General features: G+C 42.6%; 1 protein-coding gene across 1 annotated transcript; it reads right to left on the reverse strand.

Moving 5' to 3' along the window:
- Positions 1-1,385: 1,385 nt before the first annotated feature.
- Positions 1,386-11,676, reverse strand: dek (DEK proto-oncogene). The gene is made up of 12 exons (XM_061049492.1): positions 11,587-11,676; positions 10,049-10,201; positions 9,193-9,291; positions 8,985-9,094; positions 8,262-8,356; positions 7,741-7,870; positions 6,500-6,856; positions 5,073-5,225; positions 4,459-4,549; positions 4,131-4,273; positions 3,501-3,569; positions 1,386-1,708 (listed from the first exon to the last, which is right to left on the reverse strand). Exons 2-12 carry the CDS (start codon positions 10,158-10,160, stop codon positions 1,697-1,699), a joined length of 1,371 nt encoding a protein of 456 aa, XP_060905475.1. The 5' UTR covers positions 10,161-10,201; positions 11,587-11,676; the 3' UTR covers positions 1,386-1,696.

The raw sequence follows: 11,676 nt of genomic DNA on the forward strand, positions 1-11,676 counted from the left end.
ACCATCAGTGTGTGAATGGATGAGTTAATACTGATGGACTCTTTACTCAGCAGCCTCTACCATCAGTGTGTGAATGTGTATGAATGGATGAGTTAATACTGATGGACTCTTTACTCAGCAGCCTCTACCATCAGTGTGTGAATGGATGAGTTAATACTGATGGACTCTTTACTCAGCAGCCTCTACCATCAGTGTGTGAATGTGTATGAATGGATGAGTTAATACTGATGGACTCTTTACTCAGCAGCCTCTACCATCAGTGTGTGAATGTGTATGAATGGATGAGTTAATACTGATGGACTCTTTACTCAGCGGCCTCTACCATCAGCGTGTGAATGTGTATGAATGGATGAGTTAATACTGATGGACTCTTTACTCAGCGGCCTCTACCATCAGCGTGTGAATGTGTATGAATGGATGAGTTAATACTGATGGACTCTTTACTCAGCGGCCTCTACCATCAGTGTGTGAATGGATGAGTTAACACTGATGGACTCTTTACTCAGCAGCCTCTACCATCAGTGTGTGAATGGATGAGTTAATACTGATGGACTCTTTACTCAGCAGCCTCTACCATCAGCGTGTGAATGTGTATGAATGGATGAGTTAATACTGATGGACTCTTTACTCAGCAGCCTCTACCATCAGTGTGTGAATGTGTATGAATGGATGAGTTAATACTGATGGACTCTTTACTCAGCAGCCTCTACCATCAGTGTGTGAATGTGTATGAATGGATGAGTTAATACTGATGGACTCTTTACTCAGCGGCCTCTACCATCAGTGTGAATGTGTATGAATGGATGAGTTAATACTGATGGACTCTTTACTCAGCGGCCTCTACCATCAGCGTGTGAATGTGTATGAATGGATGAGTTAATACTGATGGACTCTTTACTCAGCGGCCTCTACCATCAGCGTGTGAATGTGTATGAATGGATGAGTTAATACTGATGGACTCTTTACTCAGCGGCCTCTACCATCAGCGTGTGAATGTATGAGTTAATACTGATGGACTCTTTACTCAGCGGCCTCTACCATCAGTGTGTGAATGTGTGTGAATGGATGAGTTAATACTGATGGACCCTTTACTCAGCGGCCTCTACCATCAGCGTGTGAATGTGTATGAATGGATGAGTTAATACTGATGGACTCTTTACTCAGCGGTCTCTACCATCAGCGTGTGAATGTGTATGAGTGACCTGCAGTGAAAAAGATGTTTGAGTATTCAGAAGACGAGAAAACAAGTCCATTTAGCATTTCTCACAAAAGGTAAACGCTTGACTGTAAAACCTACTCTAAAAGGATTCAGATAAGCGTTGTTATGAGAGGGTTAAAAGGTCAAAGGTCGTGTTGAAGTGTCACAGATTTCAAAGCAGAGAAGATTTTGTTTGAAAAGTTTCCTTTTAATTACTAAATTAGTCGGTGAGCTTTTTAAACTGAAGACAGAACAAAGGAAACAGAAACATCTCTTCACGTCATCACAAACATATTTACAGAATGTTCATCCAGAATCAAAGAGAGAGACGACCACTTCCTCTTCTTTCCTCATGAAGGAGTGAACATGAACGTTAATCTGACAATCTATACACCACTCACACATTCATAAAAAACAGAATCATGTAGAAAAGAGTTAGAAAACAAAGTGATATGTAACTGAAGAAGACCGAGTCGTTTCTTCTTCATCCTGCAGGCTTCATGTGATGAGCTGAGGAAACATTTCAAAACATCTCATTATTATACTGAAATAAAAACAGTCTAAACTTTGAATTCATCTCAGGAGATGAAGTGACACGTCTGTGTAAAGGACCAATCAGTGAGCTGTGTAGAGAAATGATAAAGGTATCTTACTATCTGATCATTAAGGAAACATGTTGAAGTGCTGGCTTCTCTGACAACAATGCAGCAGTCAGTATGTCCTCCTTCTAACTTTAGATTCTGCTCCTGAATGCTCTGGATTTCTTTGGACCAGAGAAGGTAGGCGCAGACCGCTTCCTCACATCCAGATTAAGTGAACCATAACTTTACCATGTAGCGGAAGTTGCCTTTGCAGTTTTTCAAAATAAAAGCACATTATATTTGAAGACCGGAAATAAAGAGACTGAGGCATAAGGTAATAAGAAAAGCAAAATAAAAGCATAACAAAGAGCAGTTTTATAATCTTTTGTAACTTTGTCTTGTTGTGTGATGTGTCAGCTAACATCAGTTATTGGACATTAAATGAAACAGAATGTGTTGATTTGTTAGAGGGTGGTAATATACTAGGATTAGAACACCCGCACTTTTAAAATCGCTGCTCCACCCGAGCGTAGGTGACATACCAGTATGCGCTGTCACATCTTGAATGTTGTGCTGTTGAATGTACAAGGGTGTGGTTGTTTTGTTTTGTTTGTAGCTGCACAAACCCCAGTGAACAAAAAATCCCTGCACTAATTCCATCTGTAAATATTTTAAAAAGCTAAATGAAATTATTATTTATTTTCTTTCTTCTTATATTTAAAAAACAAACAAACACACAAACCTGCACAGCTCTGTTAGTTTAATATTTTATCTTTGGTATTCTTTAATTGTACAACAGTCCACGTCTTCACTCTTAGCACCCTAATCGACAACCAAATAAACAAAAAGAAAAGCAAAGTATTCTCCTGCTTCGTCGACTTTAAAAAAGCGTTCGACTCAATTTGGCACGAGGGTCTGCTGTACAAACTGTTACAGAGTGGAATTGGGGGAAAAACCTATAAAATCAATCAATGTACACAAACAACAAATGTGCTGTAAAAATTGGCAAAAAACACAGACTTCTTCCGCCAAAGCCGGGGAGTGAGACAAGGATGTATCTTAAGCCCCACCCTCTTTAACATCTACATCAATGAATTGGCAAAGGCATTGGAAGAGTCTGCAACACCCGGTTTAACCCTGTTAGACTCTGAAGTCAAGTGCCTACTGTACGCAGATGACCTGGTGCTCCTATCTCCAACCAAGCAAGGGCTACAACAGCACCTGGATCTCCTGCAGTTTCTCCCAGACCTGGCATCTCCAATATTGATCCTAGTTTGAGCACGTTTCTGCTCGTGGAGCTTATTAGAAACATGCAGAGGCTTTTTAGGTCGGGTACAATCACTTCTATCTGAACCACTTCTCTTGCCCGCTTCCATCGCTGCAACACCTGTTGACCTGATAACTGCTCTCATATCTGACAAACAGAGGGGCGTCCAAAACGGCCGTGTGGGGGGGTGTCTTAAAAGCGCCTACCTTCTCTGGTCCAAACAAATCCAGAGCATTCAGGAGCAGAATCTAAAGTTAGAAGGAGGACATACTGGCTGCTGCATTGTTGTCAGAGAAGCCAGCACTTCAACATGTTTCCTTAATGATCAGATAGTAAGATACCTTTATCATCTCACTCTCTACACAGCTCACTGATTGGACCTTTAATGAGAAATTACTTAACACAAATTTTATAACAAAGACCAGGGGGTGTGTGTGTGTGTGTGTGTACTCACAGACTTGACGGTCTGTTTGATGTAGTCCTTCTTGCTGGTCAGGTCGTGGTCTGGATAAGTGTCAAACACCTGAATCACAGAGGAAGGTATCGTTGTTATTCATTTATTCTAAAGCCACATTTTGACATATTTTAAAGGTGCAGAACAAACAGCATGGTTTATAATGTCTTCATGTCCGTGCTGTTTCATGCAGTGGTGTTTATCCCATCTCTGCCCTGCTAAAAAAATCGATATGGCAATATATTGTGATAGGCTCCTTGCAGATGTTACAGAATCTATACAGTTGCAACCCTGTGATGACACTTCTCTTATGGTGCAGTTTACAATAAAGCATACTCGATCCATCGCGAAGAAGAACTGAAAGCAAAGTAAGTTTGCAAACAAACAGAAAGTTTGGGAAAAGGAAGAAAGCAGCTGGACACGAGTCATGCAAAGTGCAAGCTCTGCAAAAACAAGGTTAAACACTGCAGCTACACGACCAGCCTGTGTGTGCACATGGCAAGAATTACCCAGCTCTAGTGTGTGTGTGTGTGTGTGTGTGTGTGTGTGTGTGTGTGTGTGTGTGTGTGTGTGTGTGTGTGTGTGTGTGTGTGTGTGTGTGTGTGTGTGTGTGTGTGTCAGGCCTCTCACCCTCTGACAGATCTGCTTCATGGTCATCTCCTCCAGGTCGGCCTCCTTCAGCAGGCTCTGCACCGTCTCCTTCAGCTGCTCGTCGGTTGGCGCTTTCTTGATCATCTTGATGAGCGGCTCGTCGTCGTCTGAGCTGTCCTCCGCTGCAGGTACCGACAGAGAGAGGACACACGGACACACGGACACACGGACACACGGACACACGTGTTTGAGGATGGGTGGACGTTTTTGAATGCATCTTATGAAGCGATGCAGGGTCTGACACGGTGAAGTATAAAACCTCTTCAGACGCAGACTCTACAGCCCTGATGAGACGTGAACCCCTCACCTGTGTTTGTGTTGTTCTTGCTGTTGCTGCTGCTGTCGGCCTTCTTGGTTTTAGCTGCAGGTTTGGTCGGAGCCGATTTCTTCTTTTTAGGCTGGAAAACAACAAAAACATCAAAAACAGCCCGGAGTCAAAGTCCACCGAGGTTTAGAGGGAAAAGAAACAGAAAAGGAGGGAAATGTTCAGAGGAGAGCATTTTGAATTTCAGACACCCAGGACCCCCAACACAGGAGCAATATGTAACTCTGACACCAAGTGGTTAAAATGGGTACTGCAGTCTAAATTCTAAACATTGTAGAGAGCCGTTGTTCTGCTTCCTGTTGGACAGGCAGGTGACAAACACCGGCAGTTAGCTTGCGCTAGCGTGCGGTAGCTTGCAGTGTAGGTACAAACAGGAAATGTGCACACTACATCCTGCAGTGAGGGTGCGCTGTTGGGGACAATGAGCCCAGGAGGAATCCAAAATAAAACAGGCTTTTTTTTGGATGAGAAATCTTACAAAGTCTGACTGCACAGAAAATAAAACAGATCTGTTTGGATAAAGATGAAAGAGCACAACACGACTTTCACTGCTCATCTGTGCTTTCTGTTTTTATGATATCAGACGTTCGTCGTACCTTCTCCTCGGCCTCAGATTCCGACTCGTCTGAAATGTCCTTCTTGGCTCTTTTTTTAGGAGGCCCCACCTTCTTCGCCGGCGTCCTCTGCCTCTTCACCGGAGCCGATTTCTTTGGAGCCGACTTCCCTCGGCTTGACTTTGATTTGGGAGACTGAAACGAAAATGAATTAGGGTAAGTCGACTGCCAGCTCATAAAAACACGATGTTTGATATCCATCGATAAAGTTTCTAATTCTTTTTAAGCTAATTGACACGACGAGGGTTATCATGACATCATCATCTTAAACGTTGATTCATGACTGGTAAAGAAATCAAACGATATTGATACCCGTTTTGTTACCACGGCAACAACAACAGAAGTCACATTTAAAATGAAATAAAAATAAAAGGTTTGGTATCAAGAAGAATTGAAGAGTCAGACGGAGGAGGAGACAAGGAGAACCTGGAGGTCGTTATCTGGAGAATGTGACTCGTTAGTGACATCTAGTGGCAGCTGGGGGGAACTACAACATACTGAACATCTATGTGTTGAGTAGAAAGACTTTAATATCCAAAGTGCACAAACATTCAGGAATCCATCAGCTACAAACAACTTGCACTAAAGTAAGAGGGACGATGTTTCTGAAGAAAATATTTAGAAAATTGAAGATCGGACCGATCTGATCTGATATCGTATCAAATATCTGACTGACAGCGCCGATCTACATAACTGATTAAGAATGTCCATTGATCGTCTCCATGACGACGTTCAGACGAGATGGAACAGCTCCTACTTTATGATCCAACATTTTAACTCTTCAGTTTAAAAGATTTAATTTGAAAACCTGACATGTTGCTGCTGCTTCCTGTTTGTGTGAAGCCAGGTTTACTGCAGCTTTGTGTATCCTTACATATAACACAAACAACAACATCATCATCATCATCAGTTATAATAAAATACTGGTAAAGATTTATCACAACAAAACGGATCAGAACTTTTTTTTAAAAGTGTATCGTGCATGTCTAAAGAAATGATGTACTCTGTATTATTATGAAGAGAGAGTGACATATCTTTAAGTGAAGGTCGTACCAACGCTGAAAATATCACTGGGATTTAAAGCTTTGAGATCTTTATTGAATAACGGAGATTGTATTTCTGTAAAACGTGAAATCAAAACAGGATCGCAGTATCAGACATTTTGAAACTCACACTTATAAGTAAATCTTACTACAGATTAAATTAAAGCAAATACTTAAGCTCTCACCACCCCTCCATGACTCAAGACCACCTCAAACCCCTTTACCTCATCCTGTGTTTATTTACAGAGTATTTAGTTTTTCCCTCTGTCTCCACATCTTGACAGGAATGAGTCTCTGACACACTAAGGAGATCGTCGTCCTAGTTTTTGCGGTGTGTCTAGTCGCTACAAGCCTGGATAACCTCACCTCATCATCATCATCGTCGTCGTCGTCGTCTTCCTCCTCATCCTCTTCTTCCTCTTCGTCAGCAGACTCCTCCGACTTGTCAGACCGCTCCTCCTCTTTATCCGACGGTTTGTCTTCAGCGTCCGATCCCTCGGCCTCGGCTGAAGCGCCCGCCTTCTCCTCCTCCTCCTCCTCCTCGTCATCCTCGTCACTGCTCGAGTCCATGACGATGGCTTTGGACTTGCTTCCTGTTTTGGACTTCTTGGGACTGGACGACGAGCTGCGGGGTTTGGGTTTGCTCTTCTTCTTGGCGCTGGTGTTGGAGTCGTCGCCGGAAAGTTTCTTCTTTGATTTCCTCTTTTTCTTCACGGGCAGACGCTGCAGAAAAACAAAACGAGGAGGTCAGTTACCGTGGAAACAACACAAGTCTCTTCTGATTAGACCAGACCCCAGAAATTCAACCCCACACACCTCTGGAGTGGCTTGTTTTCCACTTCCTCGATTTGAGTGATGATGAGTCAAACCATCAAACCAGAACAACTCAAACAAACCGACAGAGGCAGCAGTCAAGCCGGTAACTCCAGAGTTCTTCAAACTGAAATAACTGTTGTTGTCCAAAGAGTTTGGCGGCTCCTAGGCGAGCCGATAACGTTTGATTTCCATTTTAAAAATACATCCTAAGAGCCTGTGTTCACTGCGTTTTATTTACGACTAGCAGCTTTTTTTTTTCTCCAACTGTTCCCGACGATCATCTTTTTAACTTTGTAGAAAGACGCTGTGGACATCATCAGCGCTCTTGTATGACATTCCCCTCACATGATATTTGTGTCTCTTATGGATCGTGTCGTGTACCCACATCCTCCTCGCTCCGTGTCTGACCCGAGTCGTCATTATTATTAAACTCATCATCCAGACAAAGTAAGACGGCTAAGCATGGCGAGCACAGTGAAGGGAAAGAAAATCTCAAATATAAATCATGCAGTAAAAACCAACGGAGCAGTGTCGGTCATACAGCGGCCGTTAACAGACTGTTGTCATGGAGACGGGACGGACGTGCAGCGCTCTCCTGAGCTCACAGCCAGCGCTTTTCTGTCGGATAAAAATAAACTCCTTCATATTTGACCAAAAAGTCTCTCTGTGGCGATCCTTTCTGAGCTTCATTTTTGATGGACATACATTTATGGCATCGTGCCTGAAGTCTCTACAGAGAACAAAGAAACATTTTAACCACACTTCTTAAATACGCCCGGCGCCCTGCTCACCTTCCCGCTGTTCTTCGGTGCGATGAGAAAAGTCATGATCCTGTCCACCAGATCGGCGTGAGTTCCTTTCTTCTCCAGGTCCAAAACGCCACAGACCACCTTCAGTTTGGTGTTTGTAAAATGTGAATTCCTGCATTTAAAAAAATAAATAAAAAACACAAAAAGAGAGAAACTTAATGAGCCTGTGAATCATTTAAATCGACACTTTTCACAGCCGTCTTTCTGCCTGAGGACATTTTTTCCTTAATGGCATTGAGCTCAGAACGTGAACTTTAAGTGTGTCAAGTTTTAAACACACACTCATCGATTGATCCACAAACAGCTTGGATCTTTTTACAGACACATTAGAACAAGAAGAACAAGCAAGACAGGAAAACAAGAAAAATCAGGAGAAAACATGAAGCCTGAAGTAAAAAAAAAAAATCTTCCTCATTAAGGGATTACTTATTATCTTTATAAAACCTAAGTGAATGAATCTTGTCTACAGGATGAGGCCGACGTGTCTCTGCAAACAAACTCACTTGAGGAGTTTTTCTCTCTTCTTGGCGTACAGCTCGCTGTCGGCATCGAAAGGAAATCCGTTAAACAGACGCAGGCTCTTCTTCATCGTGGCCATCTGATAACAAAACAAACACAGAGCAGAGAGACGACCTTTGAAAACAAGAATAATAAATCTGCCTTTTTTATGATTTACAATGTAGCTGCTGATGGAGAAAACGATGTGACTGTCTAAGGCCCCGTGTTCACCTGGAGCTTCTATCTGAAGCAGCCTCTCGGAGGAAAAGCGCAGCGCCCAGCGTTTTTTTTTAACGAGTTGAAAATCTTTCAACTCTTCAGAAAGGCGCGGTTGATGTCCCCGACGCTCTTTTCCAAATGTTTGATATTCTCCGTATTTTGCCGCCTACAGATCGTGTCTTATACCCACATCCTCTTTGCACCGTGTCTGATCTAAAATATGAAACATGCCATTGTCAACAAAGTGTTGTCATAGAGACAGGACAGACGTGCAGCACTTTTCTTGGGGGGGGGGGTCTAAACGTCACCACCCCCTCCCACTGGCTCCTCCCACTGGCTCCAGGTGAATTCTCCTGATTATATCCTGCTGCGTTCTCACGTCAGCTCACTCTGACTTTCTGCAGAATAAATACGAGGAGGCTGGAGGAGAAACTCTGAGTGAAGAGAGAAACATTCAGATGTTTCTGTTCATCTATTTTATATTAATATTTCAGTCTCTATGTTTGTACCTTCCCCGGTCTGTCGAACAGGATGACGTGCAGAGGTTTCAGGTCAGCTGGCTTCATCTTTGTGATCTGGTAGCCGGTGCGTGGAATGTCTCCTAATTTATCTCCGCTACCTAAAAAGACAAGCAGACGTTTTTATTAAAGGTCATATACACACACACACCTGGATGGTTCAACAAATATTCATGTCTCACTAAGTTAAAAAGTTTACCGTCTCCAAACTTCAGCTTCTCTTTTTGCTTTGGTGCCTGGAAATCGAGCCTCTCAACCGTCTTCTTCGCTCGCTTGCCTTCGAGGATTTCCCCCACAGCTGCACCAACAGAGTGAAAAAAGTTAAATTAACTTTACGGGTTCTTACTGTTAACAACTGACCCACTATTTACACATTGTCTGTGCATGCTACGTTCTGTCAGCACCGCGGTTATCCTCCGTCGTACGGTGAGCGCCCTGCCTGCCTGGGTCCGTTTCTGGAGCGCAACAATGATCAGCTGTACACACATCACAGGAGAACTTCAAGACCACGCAGGAATAAAGACAAAAACATGTTGCTTTGTCTTTCTGAGGATGATTTGTTGTTAATTCTGTTTTGACGTCATGTTGATAAAGTGATGGAATATACGATCAGGAGTCTGAATGTTGTGTTTTATTTTGAAATTGACCAGAAGCTCTGTGCATTTCCTTGTCTGACTTCCTGTCATGTTAGTTCTGTTGTGTTCAGCTTAAAGTGTGCGTGCAGCGAGCTCCGTCAACAATAGATGTCACAGCGTATTTCTTATACCGTACTGCCACGCTCCGGAGACGGCCCGCGGCGCTTGATGCGGAAACAGGAGCATTGACTAGAGTGGCAGTGGACAACGCTGACGGACCGCGGCGCAGACGGACTATGTGGAAACTGGCAGAAAGCAGAGTCTGAACAGTGAAAATGAATTCTGCTCTTTGATGAGAGCAGACAAATGAATGCTCAGTCTGTTTTAATCATTTGTAGTAAGACCCAAGAGGGTTTTTAATAAATGATATCAATAAAAGATTTAACCAGTGATTAGTCACCTTCCTCCTGTTTTCTCTACCTGATATTTTGGAGCTGCTCTTTTTCGGACTCGACTTGTCTTCCTGCCGGTCCTCCACTTCTTCCTCCGACACCGCAGAGCTGTCCATCGTTTCCTCCGCCACCTCGCTCATAGTCTCACTACTGTCTCAGTCTGCCGGAGAATCTTTTAATCCTAACAGGAGAGAAGAAACATGTTCAGATCAGACTTAACTCCTCAGGTGGGTCAGATAAGTAAAGTAACTGACGTTATTAAGAATATAAATGCACTAGTCAAGAGTTGTCAGATTGCGGCTGCTGCACAGGGAGCGTGCCAGAGATGTTTGGGGTTCGATGCCTTGCATAAAGGTAACCTGGGAAGTACTCGGGAAGTGACCCGACACCTCCTCCATCCACCAGACAAACTTATATTTTGGTCAGCACCGGTTCCAAACCCAGAAAGAGCTACTGCCGTCCTAAATGTGAATTAGTGCTGCAGGATATTGGAAAAAGCTGACTTTGCAATATCTTTTCTTGCTGCAATATCTACTGATACATATAAAAAATACAGAAACACGGTGTGGAAACATGGCCATTATACCTGGGCCTCCAACAAACAGGGAATCATGTTAGTCATATATATATATGTATACACACACATACACTTGTGTTGATTTAATTGAAAGATTCAGAAAAGTAATCTCAGCTTGTTATATTTTACGAAGGTATTTAGAACCTGAGTTTTACCAGGAAGGAGCCTTTAATAATAAAAACAGTAAAACCTTGCAGATGTTATGCACTATAGACAGTTATAAAGACATTTCGTTATATTGTGAGAAAAACATGTTTAAAGTATGCCGAAAGGTTATTTTGAGTGTAATAATTCATAAAGTCTTCAAATTTGGAGGATTGTGAGACTTTATTTTACATGGTGGGAAGTTGGCCAAAAAACACAAAATTGGCTGCAGGCTGCGCGGAGCATTCAGTCTGCACTGACGGATGAGGTTTACTTTATCCGTCATTTTCACTTCTAAGAGGTATAAACGTCTTCAAATTCAAATTAAATCCTTGAATGAATAGAAAATACAAGCCACAGACCCCTTGTGAAACTATCGGCTCTGTATTTAGTTGTATTTTTGCCCTTTCTGCTCCGACTGAAGCGGTTTTGTGTCTTTAATCCTCCAGAAGAAACGACGCGGCGGATTGGCGCGCTGTAACTTCACATCACAGATTTCAAACGTTAGCTGGTTTATCTTATTAACTCTCCTTTGGGAAACCATTTCTACATCCTCTCCATAGATACACAGCTGTTTGTTTGTGAATAAGGTTGATCGAATATGTTGAAGATGAATTTAAGAAGAGTACCAAACCGTTACTGTTTGAGAGTCAATCGGCTAGCAGCAGAATGCTAACATGGATGCTAACTATCATAACGTCCATAGCGCTGCGATAATCACAGAGAATTAACATTAAAACATCTTTTATAACACAAAGAAGCGGCGCAACATAATCCACATAAATACCGCCAGATATCCAAACAGTTTCTATCTGAGGTTAGGGAGGAAGCTCAGTAAAGTTTACCTGTTCAGGAAGCAGCGAACTGCGTCTCATCTGTCAGTTTTTTGTTTTTAATTTCATGATGGCGGTTTCTCTGCGGGGCGGGGCTTGTTC

The sequence above is a fragment of the Labrus mixtus genome, chromosome 11, assembly GCF_963584025.1.
Source record: "Labrus mixtus chromosome 11, fLabMix1.1, whole genome shotgun sequence".
Classification (NCBI taxonomy): Eukaryota; Metazoa; Chordata; class Actinopteri; order Labriformes; family Labridae; genus Labrus; species Labrus mixtus.